Source organism: Lynx canadensis, chromosome E1 (genome assembly GCF_007474595.2).
Source record: "Lynx canadensis isolate LIC74 chromosome E1, mLynCan4.pri.v2, whole genome shotgun sequence".
Lineage (NCBI taxonomy): Eukaryota > Metazoa > Chordata > Mammalia > Carnivora > Felidae > Lynx > Lynx canadensis.
The window spans coordinates 56742028-56764387 of NC_044316.2; the positions used below are offsets into that span (position 1 = coordinate 56742028).

The 22360-nt window shown below is 51.9% G+C and overlaps 1 protein-coding gene across 2 annotated transcripts in view; it reads left to right on the forward strand.

The window, feature by feature from the left end:
* TNRC6C (trinucleotide repeat containing adaptor 6C) overlaps positions 1-22360 on the forward strand; it is a 100098-nt gene that overhangs the window by 31407 nt on the left and 46331 nt on the right. For both annotated transcript variants that reach the window (XM_030295726.1, XM_030295727.1), the window contains one exon: positions 11214-13823. In XM_030295726.1, coding sequence (XP_030151586.1) covers positions 11432-13823 — 2392 coding nt within the window. In that variant the 5' untranslated portion in view covers positions 11214-11431. The remainder of the gene's footprint in view (positions 1-11213; positions 13824-22360) is intronic.

Sequence of the window (22360 nt, forward strand, 5' to 3'; positions counted from 1 at the left end):
GCTCTCTCTCTCTCATAAATAAATAAACATCAAAAAAAAAATTTTTTTAATCTTTTAATAAATAAGAACACTCCTAGGGCACTGGGAGTGTACCAGAACCGGGAGCATCAAGGAATAGGGCCAAAAAATCAGAAGCGTAGCCCTACAGCATAGAGGGATTGCTACTACTCATCCTTAACTTCTTGGTTTTTATGTGTTTAATGTAAATCACGCCCACAAAAGTACTTTTCTTAGATAAATACTTATATTAGTTTGGAGATCTGAAAGTTTAATTACAATGAAAAACATCATAATAATTGTCCCTTTCATTTTGTTCCTTATCCACCGTTTTCATTACAACTAAAGACGTTTAAATAGAAACTATTTGTAGCAGCCTACGTAGTGAGTAATGACACCATTGATAACGAGTAGCACGTTAACTTGTTAGCCTCCTCTTCGGCCCCTCCAAAGAGCTGTGTGTGTAAAGGCCGCCGGTCTTCGCAGTGTTGGGGACAAAGGCCCTCTCTGCGAGTGGATGCAGGCTTTTCGGGCAGCGCTGGGGACCGAGCAGGCCCTCTCCTTTGTCCTCTCCGTGCGGGAGTGCAGGGCGTGCGCCGTTCTCTGGAACACTCTTCAGAGTCGCTTCTGAGACATTTCATCTGCTTTCATCTCTCCCTCCCTCGTGCTCTTCTCCCCCGGCCTTCTCACTCTTTTCTGCCCCTTCCCGCTGTTCATGCCTGGTTCTGGAACGTTCAGCTCACCTCTGAGTCGCGAGCACTTGTCTCCTGGCGTGTGCCACCTGCGGACGTGTTCTCGCTGTTGAGGAAGAGGATACTGCTCAGGGACGGCGCCTGTTAGATGCGGCTCCCACTCACCTGGGCTGTTGAGGAGGCTGACGGGCATGGAGAGGAGACAGGAGTGGCACTGGTGGCCTTTTAAAGAGCTAGATAAAGCACCGGCAGCGTTGCCCCCGTCCATGCGGAGACAGAGGGGACAGGGACACGCCCTGTGCTGATGAGCTGAACCACGCACATCTGAGCTCCTGGCTGATTTCTCCCCGGACTTTGGGGCGGATCTGCCTGGATGTCTCCGAGCACCCCAGACTCCCTGCTGAGTCTGCACCGTCATCTCCCTTCCTCCTCCCCCTTCTCAGAACTGCTCTTACTCCAGTGCTCCCGAGCTCAGCGCCCAAACCCCAGATCTGGGCTTCACTCTTGAGTCCTCCTGTCCCGCTCCCCACATGTCCAGTCTTTCTGTAGGTCCTGTTAACTCTGCCAGCTAAATATCACTCCCTGTCCCCATCTCCCACGGCAAGGCCCTCAGGTTAGATTATCGTTACTGTCTTAGCCTCAGCTACGGCCACCAAAGTGGAGGATGGAGAAAAATTAGCATTTGGTTTTATTTTTTAGCATAGAAGGTAAGGAAGAAATCCCAGTGTTCTAGTTCTAATATTTGCTCTACAGCCTGACGCGTGTGTCCTCTACCGACGATCCAGGCCTGGGTCCCAGGTCTCGCACGTGTGATGGGTGTGGGCGGGGTGGGGCCTCACCTGCCGGAAGGGGCCGTCTCAGGGCCGCGGTCGTTCCTTCTTGCACTCCGGGTTTTGAGCCAGGTCAGCTCGTGTGGGCTCGGTGAGGTGTCCATAGACCTGACGGCCCCAAACAGGGCCGTCTCAGCAGTGCTGCTGCCTCGGGAAACAGGGCTCAGGGCACCACCTTTGGTGCCGAACAGACTCCCGGCCCTCTCCTGGCAGAGTGGCTGCCATTCTGAAACTCACATGTCTTTGACAAGAGGCTGCGCGTTCCCAACTTGCTGATGTGCAGCAAACGAGAACTCTTGTTTATTTTTGATATAAAAAGTACAGGAGGAACGCGTTACTAATCTTTGCTCTGTGGGTCAACGTTGGGCTTTCTGTTGGCCATCCTGCGTGGGTCTCGCTTCCCACATGTGCTCATTTATTTGTTTTGTTGGAGCAGCATTCGGAAGTAAACTGCAGGCATCACGGCCCTTCGATGGCTGCTGTGTACAGAGATGCTCTCTTCTACAGCCACAGTGTAATGATAGATTTAGGACCTTTAACTTTGGCATAATCCCATTAGCTAGTGTACCTGGATTTAATACACTTGAATTTCACCAGTTGTCCCAATAATGCCCTTTATAGCAGTTGAACTCTGTGTATTTTTTTAAGTTTTATTTTATTTCTTTCGTAATCTCTGTGCCCAGTGTGGGGCTCGAACTCACAACCCCAGGATGAAGAATCTCACGATCCACCAACTGAGCCGGCCACGCAGCCCTGTCTGTGTCTGTTGATGCCACTTCCTTGAATGGAAAGTAAAATGAGAGGATTCGCTACTTCAGAATTGTTTCTGATAGTAAAACGATAGCTCGGTGTGATGTTTGGTCCCGGCTTTTTTTTCTTTTTTTTCTTTTTTTTTTTTTTTTTAATGAGAAAGTGAGAGACCATGCAAGCTGGGAGAGGGGCGGAGGGAGGGAGGGAGAAACAGACAGAGAGAGACAGAGACAGAGAAAGAAAAAGAAAAAGAGAATCTCAAGCAGGTTCCATGCTCTTCGTGGAAGTTGGACACTCAGGGCACCTGGGTGCCTCGGCCGGTTACGCGTCCAACTCTTGATTTTGGCGCAGGTCATGATCTTGCAGTTCATGAGACCGAGGTCCATCCACATCAGGCTCTGCACTGACCGTGTGGAGTCTGCTTGGGACTCTCCCACCACCACCTCCCCCCTGAAAATAAATAAACAAGCTTTTTCCAAGAAAGTTAAAAAAAAAAAAAAGAGTCGGTTGCTCAACCAACTGAGCCACCCAGAGACCCCTTTAGTTTTTTTATGTATTTATTTCTGCATTCGTAATTTTCAGAGAAATACCTAGAACCTGCCCTTGGAAACACAAGAATACCTTCTGTTTACTTTTTAGGTACTTTTTATGTACTTTCGGTCTCCACGTACTGCCACTGAATTAATTTTCGGAGACCTAGTTTATTCTGATGTTGTTGAAGGACCAAGAAGTAAGAAACGGAAGAGCCCCTGAACCAGAAGAAAGGAGGAGGAGGGAGGAGCAGTGTGCCCAGTGATGGCAGGCCAGACGTGAAATGTCAGCAGCTGCAGCTGAAACCGACATGGGGACGGGAGGTGTGCCAGGCCACAAGGTGCCCCCGAGCCCGCAGCTTGTCTGGGACCCAGGGGGACCCGGGGGGAGACTGTACAGGCGGCGGGGCGGTGGGGGAGGGCACACACGGCCCAGCAGTTTGCTTTGTTTTAAGTAGAACGGTGTTGCCCCAGACTTCTTCACTCCAGGACCCACCTTTGAAGGAAACTACGTGTCCGTTGTAGATGTCTACATTTGATCTTAGCCAAAAGGCCGAGAGGTGATCGATCGTTGTAGATTCCTAATGTCAGTTACAACTTTTTGTAAATGTAAACTTTTTCACTGCTAATTGTAATCGTGTCAGATGCTCTGCCGAACACGGGAGGAAAAAACTGGGCCGTCCTTACCTTGTCAGAATCTACAGCCTAGAGGGAGAGACAGACTGTCACACGGATGGATAACGCACACCAAGATGTACGCTCCATGAGAGAAGGAGCTTGTCTGTCTGGTTCAGCACTGTGTCCCCAGCATGATGCCTGCACGTAGGAGGCGCTCCGAGATAGTTCTCATCTAAATCAGGGCTTGGCAGGCGCGGCCCGCAAGCCAAATCTAGCCTGCCACCTGCTTTTGTAAATAAAGTTTTGTTGGGACACGGCCATACTGCTTCATTTACGTATTATCCACGGCGGCTTTTGCACCACGGTGACAGAGCGGAGTGGTTGTTTCAGAGGCCATATGGCCCACAGGGCCTAAAATATTTACTCTTTGGCCCTTCACAGAAAATGTTTGCCAGGCCCTGGTCTAAACGAATGAAAAGGAAAGCAGACTGTCAATTTTAATGTGTCTGAGGGCCCCAGCGGCAATGGAAGAACGCTTCTCGGCTGAGATGTCTGCGGAGCTGAGATGGGCGAGAAGAGGAGGCCTGGAGTCCGGGTCGGGGGCAGCTGCTAGCGAGGCCCTGCCCGTGGGGAGCAGAGCGCGGGTGGAGTCTGGTGGACCTGGCTTGAGCACAGAGGAGGGGAAGGGACGGTGTGAGATGGAGTCCCGAGAGACAGCCAAGCCCAGTGGGTGACCCGCAGACCTGGGTCTTTACGTTAGGAGCCTTTTGAAGTGTTGCGGCGCGCAGTCTCGATGTGCTGGGTGTCCGTCTGGAAAGAACACGTGGTGTGGGGCTCCCTGCAGAGGAGCAGGGTGGCTTCGGGGGGCGGGGGGGCTCCTGGGGCGCTGTGACCCTAACCCAGTCGAGAAGTGGGGAGCTCGGCCAGGGGACGTTCGCAGGGAGGTTTTGTTTCTCTCTGTCTTTTGTTTAAGTTTTAATTTATTTATTAATTTTACGTAATCTCTGTACCCAACATGGGGCTCAAACTCACCACCCTGAGATCATTTTTAAGTGGAAGTTTCTAGAGATACTCACATCTAAACTCACAGGCATGACTTGATTGACTTGATCCTGCCCATCTGCTGTCTCAGATGTCGGGCATGTCCGTAGAAGTGACTTTCCTTCCTGCCAGGACTGCCCTGCTCTGCTTTTCTGGAGCTCTTTGCCTCAGACCCTGGGAAGGAACGAACGTCAGCGGGGGCCTTATTGTCACGGCGGTCATCTCTTCCCAAGATGGCCGTACTGACAGAGACAGCCGGCTGCCCCCGCGCCTCTGATACCCCGGCTGCACCTCGGTGCAGTTATCAGCCTTTTTTAGCCTAATGACTGGGGGTACTTCAAACTTTGAGATGTTTTCATTTTTGTTAATGAAAAGAATTATTTTTCTCACATGGTCATCTCCTTGAATCCAGCGTTAGCCTTTGGTCCTTGGCCCTTTGTTGGTGTTGGAAAGCTCTAAAGACAAAGAACTATCTGTGAAAGTACAGAATTTAAGTATTTGTCAGCCCTGGCCTCTTCCTGCCTCATAGAGAAGTTTATAAATTGCTTTTTCTTACAGAGTGTTAGCAAATGTAAAGATCTGCATTTGTTTATTTTTCTCATAAGCGGTAATGGTGCCCCTATATTTTATCATCTCATAATGTCTCAAATGTTCTGGCTCATTTTTGTATTCATATTTATTATTTACAGTTTCATATTTTGATTATAAATATTTATAGAAAATTCCAAAACAAAAATCATCTGAGTAACAGGATGGCATATGTTGGAATTGTTCTACGGTATTTATTGAAAATGCACTGGGTTTTGTGGTGTTTTCTTGCCAGACCGTGTAGCGTTTTGTCTTTGACTCTGTTTATTTTAAACAGAATAAGTAAGTTCGACTCTAAAAATATCCATTAGGATGGCTGTTTTTCCAACAGAAGGTAACAAGTGTTGTCAAGGATGTGGAGCAAATGGAACCCTGTGTCTTGCTGTTAGAAATGCTTAAAATGGTGCAGCCACTATGGGACACAGTGCGGCATTGCCTCAAGAAATTAAACATGGATTTACCCTGTGACCCCGCTGTCCCACTTCTGCGTGTGTACCCAAAAGAATTGAAAAGAGGGACTGGAACAGGTATTTGTCCACTCGTATTTATAGCAGCATTTTTCACCGTAGCCAAAAGGTAGAAACAACCCAGATCGTCCCTGGACGGATGAGTCGGTAAACACGATGTGGCATATGCACACAGTGGAGTGTGGGTCAGCCTTAAAGAGGAAGGAAATTCTCGGGGCACCTGGGGGGCTCAGTCAGTTAAGCGTCCGACTTCAGCTCACGTCATGATCTCATGGTTCGTGAGTTCAAGCCCTGCATCAGGCTCTGTGCTGACAGCTCGGGGCCTGGAGCCTGCCTCCCTCTCTCTCTCTGCCCCTCCCCCGCTCACATTCTGTCTCTCTCAAAAATAAACGTTAAAGGAAAAAGGAAGGACATTGGGACACCTGCTACAACACAAATGAACCCGGAAAACATTATGCTGACCAAAATCAGCCAGACCAAAAGGACAGAGATTGCACGAATTCCATTTATAGGAAGTTCGTGGGATAGAGTCCCAGAGTGTGAAAATCGAGTGGTGGTGACCAGAGCCTGGGGGTTGGGGGGCGGGGCAGAAGGAGGAGCTGGTGTGGAACAGGTATACACTCCAGTGTGCTGATGCTTGTGTGGTGTGAATGTGCTTCAAGCCACCGCACTGTATACTCGAAAAGGGCGGAGATGGGAAATGTCTGTTTCACCACAAAAAATCTTTGCTTAAGATTGAATATGCCACACACGTCGCTTGCAACTTTGTGTGTGTGTGTGTGTGTGTGTGTGTGTGTGTAGTATTTGTCAGTCCCAGAAATCGTCCAGTTTGGAGTTGAGAACCCTAGGGTTTATGTGGTCTGTCATCGTCTTTGTGGAGTGAAGGGACTTCACATTGTTGGGGTCACTTGCGCCTTTAGCTGGAACTCAGGTTCGCTACTCAACGCGTATGCTTTGGTTTGTCCAGGAAACCTTTATTGGTCGCCTGCCACGTGGCAGGCATGATGCCTCTAAAACTCAAAAGATACATCCGTGCCCTCGAGGAACTCACCTCCGGAATTAGACATAACTCAGTGACCAGATTGGTGTTTTCATCACACTGAATCTCTTTGCATGCGTAAAGTTAGAACAGTTTTCGAACAGTAGAGGTTTGATCTTTTAATTGCATTCCTACTGTCTAATAACAGTGGCCGCTCATCTTGGGTACCTTTTGGGATTCCAGCTATGTCACTTTTGTTATCACAATTAAGCATTTAATTTTTTGTTTTGTTTTGTTTTTATTTAGAAGGAGAGGGGACGTGCGCACATACGCAGGGGAGGGGTAGAGGCAGAGTCTTAAGCAGGCTCCGCCATCAGCATGGAGCAAGACGCAGGGCTCGATCCCACAACCCTGGGACCATGCGTGACCTGAGCTGAAACCGAGGGTCGGACACTGAACCGACTGAGCCACCCAGGCGCCCCTAAGCATTTAATTTTTTTTTTTTAAACATTTGCAGTAGAAGAAAGTGTACAGAAAATGATACAACTATCTACAATACAGAGTTAACATAATCTTTTGCCATATTTGCTTCAGATCTCTATTTTAGAAATGTTACGGACGTTGCTCGATCCCATTCTCGTCTCTGCCAAAGGGAATCAGTCCTCATGTTTTTGTGTAAAATGACCAGAGTGTAAAATGGTGTCTCGTGGTGTTCAAGTGCGTTTCTTTTTTTTCAAAAAATTTTTTTTAACGTTTATTTATTTTTGAGACAGAGAGAGACAGAGCATGAACGGGGGAGGAGGGTCAGAGAGAGGGAGACACAGAATCCGAAACAGGCTCCAGGCTCTGAGCTGTCAGCACAGAGCCCGACGCGGGGCTCGAACTCACGGACCGCGAGATCATGACCTGAACCGAAGTCGGCCGCTTAACCGACTGAGCCACCCAGGCGCCCCTCAAGTGTGTTTCTTAATGATTGATGAGATTGGTTATTATTTCATGTTTTAGCAGCTATCGCGGACATCCTCTAAATTGCGTCTTCCTTTTCCCATTTTTGTTGGGTTGTTGTCTTTTTCTTATTGAGTTTAGGAGTTCTTTATTCTGATAATCATCGTTTATCTGTTCTCTCATCTTCCTGTCTGTGGCTCGTTTTTTAGCTTCCTTTGTATGATATCTTCTGTCATACAAGTGTTTTTAATATTAACATAGTCAGATTTATCAACTCTTTAAGAAGATGAATGCCCCAGGTCATAGCAACAGCTTTCTGTATTTACTTATTGAGCTTAAAAAAGTTTCACTGGGGCTCCTGGGTGGCTCAGTCAGATAAGCCTCTGACTCTTGATTTCGGCTCCGGTCACGATCTCATGGTTTGTGAGATCGAGACCTATATCAGGCTCTATGCTGACAGCGCGAAGCCTGCTTGGGATTCCTTCTCTCCTTCTCTCTCTGATCCTTCCCCACTCGTGCACATGTGCATGCTCTCCCCCTCTCTCCCTCTGTCTCTCTCTCTCTCTCTCTCAAAATAAATAAACATCTTTTTAAAAGTTTTACTTTTCGTAATTAGGTCTTTAATCCATCTAGAACTTATTTTAGTATATGAAAGAAGGCAGGGATCTACTTTTATGTTTTCCATATGGCTAGCCACTTGTCCCAACAGCATTTGTTAGCCAGGCCTTCCTTTTTCCACTGGCCTGTGATGCTGTCCTTCGTACCATCAAGGATGCAAACACCTTTTTCAAACCTGATGTAGAACTGTGTGTGAGTCCATCAGATTGGGAGGTGAGCAGTAATCAGAAAGCATTTTGCCCAAACCCTCTGGACCATTAAGAGAGAACGGACTCTTACACTGTGACCTGTTACGGGATAGAAATGATAATACGATGTATTCAGAAGGTACTCCAGGTCTCGGAAGGGACACACTGGAAGCCAGGTTGTTTCTGTGCTGGCTTCTAGGTGTGGTTGCAGTGAGGGCTAGCCTGGTCAGGAGGGGAGTGGTCTGCCTCCTGGTATATCCTGTCCCTGAAGGAAGCAGGACTGATGGGGAGTGAACGGTGGGAGATTTGTTGATAATGAGCGATAATCCCCGTTTTTTAACTTGGTCTTATTTTCTGTGTTCAATGACAAGAGGCTCATTCATTTCTTTAAATTAGTTATTACAAAAGCTAGTTTTTGTAGCACACACAAAACCCATGGGGGAAATTGTCACAAACCAGGGTTGCAAAGGGGCTCCTGGGTGGCTCAGTCGGTTGTGTCCGACTCTTGATTTCGACTCTGGTCATGATCTCACAGTTTGTGAGATCAAGCCCCGCGTTGGGCTCTGTGCTGACAGCTTGGAGCCTGCCTGGGATTCTCTCTCTGCCTCTCTCTCTCTCTCTGCCCCTCCCACACTCACTCACTCTCTCTCAAAATAAAAAAATAAACATTTTTTAAAAATAGCTTAAATTCATCACCTCCCAGTTAAATCAGACACCAAAACCTTTTTTTTTGTTTTTTTTTGTTTAAGGTTGAAGTTGTCTCTAGGATGTTCTTTGTGGCTGTAGTGATCATTCTTTGCACTCTCTCCTTTTCTTTTAGCTTCATTAAATTTTAAGGGGGAAGCCCAGTTTTACTGCCTAGGAGTAAGTTTTTTCTTACTAAAAAATTGAAGAAAACAATGATGAAAAGATTGTAAAAGAGAAGAAATATTTATTGCAATTATCTGTCATACTATTTGAAGAAACTGTCAAAGATTTCTAAGTTGTGTGAGTTGTATGTATAAGTTAATTTTTTATATTAATTTTATTTACTTTTGAGTGATACATACATACATACATCAATTTTTTTTTAATGCTAATTTATTTTTGAGAGAGAGCGAGCACAAGTGGGGCAGGGACAGAGAGAGAGAGAGAGGGAGACACAGAATCTAAAGCAGGCTCCAAGCTCTGAGCTGTCAGATGTTTAACGGACTGAGCTACCCAGGTGCCCCGAGTGATACATACTTGTAATGCAGTCTGCTGGAAAATCCGTTGGAGTAGAAGTTGGATTGCAATGTTAGAAATACTCGAATAACTAGGAAATAAAATGCAGATACCAAATGGTGGATTCTTTAAAAGCATTTCACCTTGGGGCACCTGGGTGGCTCAGTCAGCTAAGCGTCTGACTTCTGCTCAGGTCATGGTCTCATGATTCATGAGTTCCAGCCCCGCATCGGGCTCTGGGCTGACAGCTCAGAGCCTGGAGCCTGCTTTGGATTCTTTGTCTCCCTCTCTCTCTGCCCTTACTTTACGCGCGTGCTCATTCTCTCTCTCTCTCTCAAAAATAAACATTAAAAAGAACTTTTTAGGGGCGCCTGGGTGGCGCAGTCGGTTGGGCGTCCGACTTCAGCCAGGTCACGATCTCGCGGTCCGTGAGTTCGAGCCCCGCGTCGGGCTCTGGGCTGATGGCTCAGAGCCTGGAGCCTGTTTCCGATTCTGTGTCTCCCTCTCTCTCTGCCCCTCCCCCGTTCATGCTCTGTCTCTCTCTGTCCCAAAAATAAAATAAACGTTGAAAAATAAAAAAAAATAAAAAAAAAATAAAAAAAAGAACTTTTTAAATAAATAAAAGTAATTTTGAAAAAAAATAAATGCATTTCACCTTTAAATGCTTCTTTATTTTTTGTTTATTTTTTTTAATGTTTTTATTTATTTTTGAGACAGAGACAGAGCACGAGCAGGGGAGGGGCAGAGAGAGGGAGACACAGAATCCTTATCAGGCTCCAGGCTCTGAGCTGTCAACACAGAGCCCGACACGGGGCTCGAACTCACGGAGTGTGAGATCATGACCTGAGCTGAAGTGGGACGCTCAACCGACTGAGCCACCCAGGCGCCCCATTAAATTCTTCTTTAAAAGCATTTCACCAAGAGTGAAATGATATAAATGCAATATAGGAAGACACTGTATAAAGTGATTCTGGGGGTCTCCAATGAGAAGACTGCAAGTTGAGGAAATGGGAAACAAGGGTGGAAGGAATCCTTGGAGAGCCTTCGAGACTTCTTATTTGTTGTTATTAACACAGAGGAAACAATGATAAGCCATAATTGCTGGTCATACTAGATAAATAGTGTAAACGTCATTACACATATAAATTAATAGTGTAACTAATCCTCGGTAGCCCTGATAACAAGATGGCATTTTCCGATGCCTCTTCTCTCTCTCCCTCTGTCCCCCGCCTCCAAAATACCGGTTCTGTTCCGCAGTTTCACACCGTATTTACACTCGTTTTCTACTAAATGAGCGGTGTAGCCTCTGTACTCTATGCTAGCTCCGGCTGGAGGTCTTGAAGAGAACTACGGGCCGGACTCAAGGCCGCGTGTGGACACGTCGTCCCCGGCATTTCCAAAGTCTGAGTAGGTTTAGGTGTGCCACGGCCACCGAAATTTCCAGCGTGCTGCGTTTCAGCTATGCAGCTTCCTTTACTGCGGACGCCTTCCGAGACGCCCGCGTGCTCACGCGTCCTGTGAGGCTCCTCCAGAGGGATGACGCTGTGCTGTCGTGGTCAGAACGGATATAATTGTAGAAACGTCAGCCCTTTTTCAAATGGGAACTTAGGATGACGCCGAATAACTGTTTCCTTTGAGTCGTTTTTTAGCATGTGCCGCTCAGAATTGAAGCTGGAGATGAGGGGCCTCTCCCAAAGACTAGTTAACAAGGGCTCCGCTGACCCACACGAGCAAGATCTAATTCCGCGTGTGTTTCATCTTTTGCAGATCTCAGTCACGGCGGATCGGCAGATCACTATGACAGTTCCCACCGGGGACAGCAGCCCACGCACAGAAGCGAAGCCAGCTGCAGCTGGGACCAAGTGATCACAGACAGGACCGACAAGGAGGCGTGGCCTTCCATCACAGGAACAGAGACTGAGTCTGCCTCAGAATGCACTACGGACACTGACTCTGCCTCCAACTGTGGCTCGGAGAACAGTAGCATGGCTACGGGGAGTGCCCAGGGCGCCTTCACCGGACACACCAAGAAGACGAACGGCAATAATGGCACCAACGGGGTGCCCGTCCAGAGCCCTTCTAACCAGAGTGCCCTGGGAGCAGGGGGCGCCAACGGGAACGGGAACGCGGCCCGAGTGTGGGGCGTAGCCGCGGGCCCCAGCTCGGGCCCAGCTCACTGCTCCCTCGGCGGCGGGGATGGGAAAATGGACAGCATGATCGGAGACGGGAGAAGTCAGAATTGCTGGGGTGCTTCCAACTCCAATGCCGGCATTAATCTTAACCTGAACCCTAATGCCAACCCAGCTGCCTGGCCCGTACTCGGACACGAAGGAACTGTGGCGACAGGCAACCCTTCCAGTATTTGCAGTCCGGTCAGTGCCATAGGTCAAAACGCGGGCAACCAGAACGGGAACCCGCCGGGCACTTTAGGTGCTTGGGGAAGCCTGCTGCCGCCGGAGAGCACAGAACCACAAACGTCCGCTTCTCAGAATGTGTCTTTCAGCGTACAACCTCAGAACCTTAACACTGATGGACCAAATAACACTAACCCCATGAACTCTTCGCCAAACCCTGTCAATGCAATGCAGACGAACGGACTGCCAAACTGGGGCATGGCCGTCGGCATGGGGGCCATCATCCCACCCCACCTGCAAGGCCTTCCTGGTGCTAACGGATCCTCGGTTTCTCAAGTCGGAGGGAGCGGCGGCGAAGGACTCGGCGGTTCCGTGTGGGGCCTGTCCCCGGGTAACCCTGCCGCGGGAAGCAGCAGCTCTGGCTTCAGTCAGGGGAATGGAGACACTGTGAACTCGGCGTTGAGTGCTAAACAGAACGGATCCAGCAGTGCGGCGCAGAAGGAAGGAAGTGGCGGTAACGCCTGGGACTCGGGCCCTCCTGCCGGCCCCGGGCTCCTCGCCTGGGGACGGGGCGGCGGCAACAGCAGCGGCGTCGGTCACATCCATTCGGGGGCTTGGGGCCACCCCACCCGAAGCGCCTCTAACGGTGTGAATGGGGAGTGGGGGAAGCCCCCAAACCAGCATTCCAACGGTGACGGCAACGGGAAGGGATCGACAGGGTGGGACGGTCCGGGCGTCAGCGGCCAGAATCCTGCCGTGCAGCCCGGCAGCGAGCACGTGAACTCTTGGGCCAAAGCTGCGGCTTCTGGAACCACGGCAAGCGAAGGAAGTAGCGACAGTTCCGGCAGTCACCACGAAGGGGGCTCCGGGAGGGAAGGAGCAGAAGGCCGGAGGCGAGAGAAGGGGATCCTAGACCAAGGGCATATCCAATTGCCAAGGAACGATCTGGACCCAAGAGTCCTGTCTAATACTGGTTGGGGACAGACTCCCGTAAAGCAAAACACTGCCTGGGAATTTGAGGAGTCCCCTAGGTCTGAGAGGAAAAATGACAACGGGACAGAGGCCTGGGGCTGTGCGGCTCCTCAGCCTTCACACTCAGGGGCGAAGAGTGATGGGTCCATCGTGAGCAGTACAAATACCTCTGCAGTATCCGGGTGGGTCAGCTCACCGCCTGCTGCTGCGCCGGCGAGCACAGGGTGGGGGGACGGCAGCAACAAAGCGCCAAATGGCCCGGGGGTCTGGGGGGACTCGATAAGCTCTACTGCTGTTAATAATGCTGCTGCTGCTGCTGTCGCCAAGAGCGGCCACGCTTGGAGTGGGACCGGAAACCAGGAGGACAAGTCGCCCACCTGGGGGGAGCCCCAGAAGCCCAAATCTCAAACCTGGGGAGACGGACAAAAATCCAATCCGGCCTGGAGCGCTGGAGGGGGAGATTGGGCGGACTCGTCTTCCGTCCTCGGACACTTGGGGGACGGGAAAAAAAATGGCTCTGGATGGGATGCCGACAGTAATCGGTCAGGGTCTGGTTGGAACGACGCTACCAGGTCTGGGACCAGTGGCTGGGGTAATGGCACAAACGCAAAGGTGAATCCAGGGACAAACTGGGGAGAGTCTTTAAAACCTGGCCCCCAACAGAACTGGGCGGGCAAACCCCAAGACAGCAATGTGAGTAACTGGGGAGGAGCCGCTTCCGTTAAGCAGACGGGAACCGGGTGGATCGGGGGCCCGGTCCCTGTCAAACAGAAGGACAACAGTGAGGCCACGGGCTGGGAGGAGCCTTCTCCGCCATCCATTCGACGCAAAATGGAAATCGATGATGGTACCTCAGCTTGGGGCGACCCGAGCAACTACAATAATAAAACTGTAAACATGTGGGATAGAAACAACCCGGGCATGCAGAGCAGTACCACGGCCGCCGCCACCACCACCACCACCACCACGAGCAGCAGCACGGACGTGGTCGAGACGCCGCCGTCACACCAGGCCGGCGCCCAGCTGAGTCGATCGCCGCTGCTCGGTCCAGGTATGGCGGGCCCTTTAGGTGACTCTCGAACTTACGCGAGATCGCTTGTTCCTAGCACGGGTGTGTACGTATCCCCGTGGCGTTTTGAGGTAGCAGAGGACGTTGATTTAAGTGCCCTTCGCCTTGTAGCATCGTACTTAAATATTATCCCCGGAGAATAAATAAAGTAGGATTCTCTGATAGCTTTCTACCCGAGAGAGACAGAGAGGTTCGGCACGTCCAGTGTTAAGTAGAGTAAAGAAGAAATACCCCCCGTTCGGGAAAAGACCGGGGACCGTTGTGTCAGCTGGTGTTTCCTTGCGACAGTCTTCGTTTCCTTACGGGATGAGCCAGTGGTCCTCCAGCCCGGCCTTGGTTAGAAGTGCTTGGGGGCCGGGGGACCAGTCACCAGCGTCTCTGGCGACGTGGGTCTGCGGGAAGCCCGTTCGCTGGTAGCTTTAGAGCTCCGCGGGCGTTCCTGATGCATGGTTGCGCTGAGGTGAAATCGTGCGTGTAGCGGGAGTGGCGTTCTACAATACAAGGCACGTTGTGATTCCAGTCGGAAGAAAAATCCTAAGATTAGACTAAACCTTGGGTTTTGAGTTCCTGCTTTGCGCAAGGCACTCTGCTGGACACTGGCAGACAGGAGGAAGGCCCAGACCAGAATCTTCCCCCCAGGGAGCGGGAATTGTGACAGGATGAACACACAGTACTCACCGTATGGGATCCAGATGAGATCAGCCGGGCTTTGTGACGGGAGCGGGCAGCGGCCCCGCTTTCTAGCTGGGACGTCGGTGCGTGGCACACAGCCTTGCTGCCCCGGGCGTGGAGCCTGCCTAAGCAGTGGCCCCTAACCGGGCCCCCGAATCACAGAGTCCCCAGGTACAGAAGAACCAGAAGGAGAGAACGGTCCAAGTCAGGCCCCCCCCTCCCCGCACGCTCCCCACACAGCTAGAAGCCTCTGCGTCAGGCCCCCCGCGGTACCGGGGAGGCCCCCTCCTGCCCGGCGCCCTTCCCGCCTGCTGCTCTGACTGTCACGTCTCCTCAGGCGGTGCCGTCACCAGCCTCCCTCTGGCTTCTGTAAGTGCTCGCGTAGTGCCGTCCTTGGGGACTGCCCAGAGCACGGCAGGCCCTCTTGTCCCATGTCGCAGCATTTCGAGCGGCAGTGTGGCACATAGTCGTCCTGTCCCGTCTACCCGTTCTCCGGGACGTCTTCCTGGCTCCTCAGGGCTCCTCCTCACGGTCATGGTTTTAACTCCTTTTTGTTTGTCCTCTGGATAAGCTGTTCGCTGGCGAGGAGGGTCTTTGTGCCCAGAACTGAGGTCGTGGGCTTACGCGTGTGGCTCTAACGAGCGAGCGCAGAATCAGGTGAGGCTGTAACCTCCTTCCCTCCTCAGAATCCTACTCCTTGTGATGCGCTCTAAGTTTCCTTTAGCCTTTTGGAGCCGCGTCACACTGTTTTTCTTAAATTCAGCTTAAAGTCTGAAGCACCTCTTTTCGTTACTACTGCTACGAAGCCCTTCCTTGCTCAGGACTGTTCCTTGTGCACTTGGCCCCTTGGTCCCAAGCGTAGAACTTTGCACCCAGTAAACGTTGGATTCCAGTCCCCTAGCCTGTTGAGATCTTATTGTCTCCTGATTCTGTAATCAGCGTATCAGTGATTCCTTCCAGTTTTCTACTGGAATCCCTAAATTTTTGTAAACGTGCCATAAAGACAACACTAAAGATAGAGTCCTTTCTTCACGGTCACTCAGTCAGTCACCTTACATGTGGAACAGAATTTGCATCCAAAACCCAACACAAGGGAGTCTGGAAGGTGACGTGTTTGAACTGTGAGCCTCATAGAAAACAGGAGAATGGATGCTGAGTGGCTGTTGACTCTGTCCTGTGCAGAGATGTGGGTTTAAAAAAGATTGCTCTCTTGGGGCGCCTGGGTGGCACAGTCGGTTAAGCGTCCGACTTCAGCCAGGTCACGATCTCGTGGTCCGTGAGTTTGAGCCCCGCGTCGGGCTCTGGGCTGATGGCTCGGAGCCTGGAGCCTGTTTCCAATTCTGTGTCTCCCTCTCTCTCTGCCCCTCCCCCGTTCATGCTCTGTCTCTCTCTGTCCCAAAAATAAATAAACGTTGAAAAAAAAAATTAAAAAAAAAAAAAAAAAAGATCGCTCTGACCACCCAACATCATTGAAACAGATACGAGGGGAGAATCGTTGGTGCGCCCCCACCGCCTGGTACCACGCTCTCCCACCCATCTACACGAATGCTTCTGGAACTGGTGCCTTTATCCCTTTATTTGACCTACACTCACTGGAGATACATCGTTGAACACCCTGGCGTGCCAGGCACGTAACGGCGTGGAAGACAGGAGCTCTGCCCTCTTTGAACCTCCACGTGGACCGCTTTAGCATGGTGCCCGATAGTCAGGGCCAGCAAAGTATGGCACGTAGGATGGCATCCGACCAGGGTTTGGACCACGAGGGGTCGGGGCTGAGCAGACACTGGGTAGCAGCGCAGAGGAGTGTTTCGGATGGAGGGGCGAGCGCTTGAGAAGGTCCACGCCGGAGAAGAGGCGGCGTGTGGGAGGAGCAGAAAGAAGTTCACAGGGATCTGGGGTTGGGGCAAGGGGTGGGGTGGCAGGCCTTGCAGAGAAGAGCTGGAGAGGGGCCAAGGCAAGATTGGGCCGGGCCTTTCAGGCCCCTGAAGGAGCCAGGTCGTACCCAGGGGTTTCTGAGAGGCCGGTGAGAAGCTTCACATTGAATGATCAGACCTCTTTGTAGAATCGTCCCAACTACAAAAATCAGTGGGAAGCAAAGCAGGAGAGGAAGAGCCAAGCTCAGCCAGGGTCTTGGTGGTGACGGTGGCCTGGGTTGGGACGGTGGCTGGAAAGCACCATGGAGACAGAGGTGGCAACCGGGCTTGGAAACCAGGTGTGGGAACAAAGAGGAAAGGTGAGCACGGGGGATTCGGAGCTCTGGCAAGCGGGCCGGTAGGCATGTCCCTCGCTGACTCACCCAGGAGCACGGCGGGAGACATCTGTCCCGTGGAGATGTGGCAGAGAGGCTGGTTGTGGAAGCCGGTCCCAGCCACAGCTTGGCCGGCAGGCACAGCGGGGGGAGAGCGGCAGGAGTCGAGGGCAGGGTCGGGAGCCGAGGTTTTGTTTAAGACGGTAGAACTCAGCTTGTTGTTTGAAGACTGACAGAAAGGAGCCAGTAGAGAGGGAGAGTAAATGCAAAGGGAGGGGCTCCCTGCATCCAGCCGGGAGGAGGCCCGAGTGTCTGTGGCCAGAGGGTGTCAGACGCCTTCCGGGATTCTTTTTCTCTGAGGGTGTCAAGGACCCCGGCCTCAAGTGCAGACGGGGCGGGCAGGAGCAGAGGCGAGGGTCGCATTCGCCCACGTAGGAGACGGAGCAGAGGGCTCAGCAGGGGTCCCCAGAGGGCTGCTGGACAGCGTTTGGGACCCAGAGGTCGGTTTCACAGTAGATGGACGTTCATTTACTCAGCGTGTGTTCGTCAGGACCCACTGTGCGCCGGCTCGCGCTCTGCTTTGGGGGACAGCAGGGAACAGAACAGGCGGAACCCCGGCCCTGGTGGCGGTGTGATCCGGGAAGGAGGGCCGATGCTCGCCGGTGAGCCAGCGACTGTGCAGGGTGTCGGCGGTGCGGAGGAAGAAGCCGGGCAGGGGCGAGGGGGGCAGAGATCGTCACCTCGGGCAGGGCCGCCGAGCACGTGACTAGCTGTTGGGTCTTCGCTGTAAGCATCCAGCAGCTAGAGCGGAAGGAGGGCTGTCTCCCCTTGTGCGGTCAGTTCAGTTCAGTTCGCTGCCCTCCAGACCCCTCCCTGCGCCGGTCCACCCGCCGGACGTGGCCTCCGCAGCCTCCTGAGATTCCTTGGCGATTCACTCTGCTCTGGGCCGCCGTATGGGGAATCCTCTCTGGAGCTCAAGGCTCTTGTAGCCTCTGCCTGCACACACGCCTCCGTTCCCCGAACCAAAGGTCAGAAACCCGGTGGGCCGCGGACTGCAACACGTCCACAGAGGTGCCTTCAGCGGCCCACGTTTTCGTATGAATCAGCACTTATAACGAAAACGTTTTATATAAAATTCCAGATCTCCGGCCTCTTGAAATCCCGGAAGCTCTGACACGTTGGATTCGGACGGCAGCGGTCAGCTAGAGCGGCTGCCTGGAAGCCCGTGAGCCTCGTCGCTTCCCACCCCCCCAAACCCCCCGCCTCTCGTGCCTCCCCGCTGAGAGGTCACGGGCGCTTTGCACGGGGGGCCTGTGTGCGTGAACCGGCTGGTTCCCTGGGGCGCTGGGGTTCGGGACTCCTGTTTTTTACCAGGTTATAACTAACATTTCTAAGCACTTTGAAATGTCATGTAAAGAACTTGAAGGAATGAGAAGTGGGAAGCAAGAGAATTGAAGCCAGAAACGGAAGGATACGGACGTAGAGACGTGGTGCGGTCTGGGGGCAGAAGTGATGAGCTACGTCACGGGGACTGTGGTGTGATTAGCGCCCCAGGGGATGTTTGCGCTCTGAGAAGAATTGATGGTTAAAAATAGCTGTCATGGGGCGCCTGGCTGGCTCAGTCCGTAGACCATGTGACTCTTGGTCCCAGGGTTGTGAGCTCGAGCCCCACGTGTGGCGTTGCGTGACACAACTGTCCTGTCCCGCCCGCCCAAGACTTCTTCTGGGAATCCTCACCCCAGTGCCACTCCTCCCAGGTCACGGTTTGAGTGTCTGTGTTTGCGCCCCCTCGCTCTGCTCAGGGTCTTCTGGAAAAGGCTCCTGCCGCAGCGTGCCCCTGGGCCGGGGGTTCCTGACGCGCGGTGCACCTGCGCACCCCCTCTCCTGGAACCTCGTGGCCCTGGGCCTCAATGTACAGGTGGAAAGTGGCCGACTGAGGGCACGCGCGCGCGCGGCGAGGTCCCAGTGTGCGGTGTCCGCCTCGCCCGCTGCCGTTCTGCGAGCCTGCGTCCGAAACGGCCCCACAGACGTTGGAACCGTGTTGCGTTAGTGATTTTTTTCCTCTCCGGTATGTTCCCCTTAGGATCTACTCTTCCCGGGTGTTGTGGTAGACAGACGCTCTCGCCCAAATCGTTCTCTTCTATGTGAAAAACATTTACCGGTGATTTTTCTTTAACAAATTGCACCTAATACCACCGAGTGGAAGGAAGGGAAATGCGCTCCATGCAACCATAGCAGTGGTTTTCCGCCTCCCTGGTGTCCCCTGCAGGTGTCAGGCCTGACGCGCGTGAGCGATCGCGGGGCCGGAGCAAGAGCGTGGGGGCGGTGCGGGCTGTGTTTGGCCGCCTGACGGAGACGGACGGAAAGTGAGACCGGTGTCTTCCGGGCAGAAACTCCCGAGCTCAGCGGATGGTGATGTGGGCCGGGGTCCTGCCCCACATCTCCCCTCACGGTGGTGTCCCTCTCCATCCGGGCCACTGAGCTGTCACACGGAGGTATGATTCCTGCCCCACGTCACCCCAGGGATTCAAGTCCCAGGCCTGAAGCAGGCACTCTGTGCAGTGAGAGCAGAGCTCGTCGCCCTCAAGGGTTACAGGAGGTAGAAGCCTGTCACTTTCCCAGCCTGGCGCACCGAGCTGTTCTTTGGGGCTGTAGAAGGAGCAGTCCCCCCGTCACACCAGCTGCCTCCTAGTGATGACAGCTCGCTCCTTCCTTTTGGCCCTCTGCATTCATCCACGCAAAGGTCAGCCCCGTGGCCCTTCTGGCGGGGACTGTGACATCACTCATGGCAGCAGCGGTCATAGCCCCCATCAGGCTGTGAGTCACCTTGTGGCTCGAAGCCTCGCCCCGACTGGTTTTCGTAAACCTTCCGGGCTTCTGCGCTCCCAGCAACTAACCGATGCACCCGACTAACTGACGAAATTTCTGCTCTTCATAAAGCTGGTCTTTTGCACGTTTTCGGCGGCTTGCTGTTGGCCTTGCTGGTTTCACACAGACTTGCACCTGTGTCAGAGCTTGGGTTCTAAGTTGTTGATCATGATCACTTGAGAGTATTGACCTCTTCTACAAGATATGTTTCCTCAATTACATTTGTGTGTGTCTGGTTTTACAGAAGGAAATGCTATACTTAGGACACTCACGTTTGTCCCATTCTTGTTATGCGGATATTAATTTGTTTTCTGATGAGCCTGAGGAAAATGGAAGGTAATTTAGGAAATGCAACATAGCTTCATAAATTGGATTGTTTGGATCTGCTTCAAACCATTCAGGAGATGGAACGTGGTAATACTCTGGACAAGTGTCCCCCTCCCTGTCTTTTTTTTTTTTTTTTTAATTTTTTTTTTCAACGTTTATTTATTTTTGGGACAGAGAGAGACAGAGCATGAACGGGGGAGGGGCAGAGAGAGAGGGAGACACAGAATCGGAAACAGGCTCCAGGCTCTGAGCCATCAGCCCAGAGCCCGACGCGGGGCTCGAACTCACGGACCGCGAGATCGTGACCTGGCTGAAGTCGGACGCTTAACCGACTGCGCCACCCAGGCGCCCCCCCCTCCCTGTCTTGATCAGGGATGATAAGCTGCCGGAGAGGGACCCGTGGGGCAGTCGGGTCGTGTAAGACGGCACGACGCAGAACCTGCTCCTTAATGTGCCCGTGACTTCACGAGAACGTGAGCCAGGTGTGCAGGACCTGCTCGCTTGTGCCCTAATGCGGCAAAGAGCTACGGAGTCTGTGGAGAGCCCGTCTGTTACTTTGACAGTCACTGGAGGTGTGGCCCAGAGTGGGGAAGTGCAAGCATAGCGTTTACTTCTGTTCCTAAGGGAAGGACGCGGATCCTAAAAATACTCCGTGGCCTGATTAATACACTTAGAAGGAAATGTTCTGGACACTTAAAACTCAATTTGCAGACACAGGAGAACGTTGAATATCAGTTAATTAAACTTTTGATGTAAAGTAAACCTCACTGCAGACTCCGAATCTAACAATGAGATTGGGGGAGAATGTCAGGGTGAACTCTCTCAGGTTTCGCCCAAACCTTCAGATCGACGCTTTGAAAGGAACCGGGGGGTCAGGGAGTAGAGAGATCGCTAGTCATAGAATTAGTTTAGCGTCAGATAGGAAGGCCATTGTAGACTGGATCCGAGCTAAACCAGCAGCATAGCGTCCTCGTAAAACCTTGCTGGGGGCTGTGTTTTCCAGCAATGAATGGAAGTGAAATATTAATGCCATAGGCCGATCGGTAAACTGGGACCACACTGCTCATGTTGATCGAATTGCAGGATTTTTTTATCCGTTTTATACCTGTTCTCCCCAGCTCCTCAGGCGTGTCTGTCCACTGCCTTGGCGGGACATTCCAGCAGGGAACCCCCCCCCCCCACCCCGCCCCAGGGTAATCACTGTGGCTGCCCCCAGCAGGTCGGAGAAGGCTCCGCCAGAGGCCCACTGCACTTTGCACTTGGGTACTTAATCCCCTGATGCTACATAGGTTTGTTTTATCACTTAGTTTTCCAGCACAAAATCATAACCAAAGGCAGAGATTGTGCAAGCTAATCGTGGAAGAGGCTTATCACCCGTCCGATAAACTAAAACTTGGAACAAACTGGATTCAGGACCCCTCTGCCTAGGTTGACGAGACGCGTGTGTTGTTGCCCCCAGTCTCTTAGAGAGCAGAAGCTGGAGAACGCTGCCCTTCCTGTAGCTCCCCCGCCCCTTCATCATCCTTTGGTATAAGACGATACCAAAACACGGAGTCACCTGCAGAGAGAATCAGCAGGTGCTGCCAGGAGCGCAGCTGTTCTCACACCGCGACCCCAGAGAGAGATCGCCAGGACCGCCCCGGCCAGAGTGATTCTGTTTTAAGCACCACACGGTAGTTACTAAGAGGAGTCATCTGAGCAGTCTGCTTTTTGTGGATATGGGATTGGGGGGGGGGGGCGGGGAGGGGGATGTTTGGTTGGGGCGTCTTCACTTTCCTGTGTTTTGGGGGGCATGGTAAGTGGGGCTGGAGCCGAAGGAGAAACAGGGCATCAGAAGCGTCCTGCCGGAGAGGTGGGAGGGACAGTTCTCAGTGCACACCCTGGGGATACGGACACAGGTTTTTGCTGGAGGTACCTTCGGTTCAAAAGGAATGAATAAGACCATTAAAAGTACAATTTGGCTCCCCCTTGTATCAATGAAAAAGAGTGCATTTAAAATCTCTATTAGCGCACTCAAATGAAAACTAAAGAAACGTCCCCTTTCTAACATCTAGCTCTTCTGAGCAGCTCGAGGCCACGTGGCCAGTGAAAAAGGACCTTATCTGTATCCCTCACATAGAGTCCCTTGAGTCTGGAAGAGAAGTTTTAAATGAATGCTCTTGAAACGAGGCAGTCAGAAAAGTAGGAGACTTTACCATCTGACTGAGCGAAAACTCCTGTATAGAGAGCTTCACTATGTAAGTATCTGTCTTGATTCAAATATGAAAAATTAATTCTTGCCATGGCTACCAGCTATTTGGTTGTCCCTCCATAAGCCAGTAGCCAACCAAGCATTGTAATAAATTTATAGTACGCAGGATGGCCACTGGTGTGAACAAAATCCCATCTCGTTAATATTCAAGTC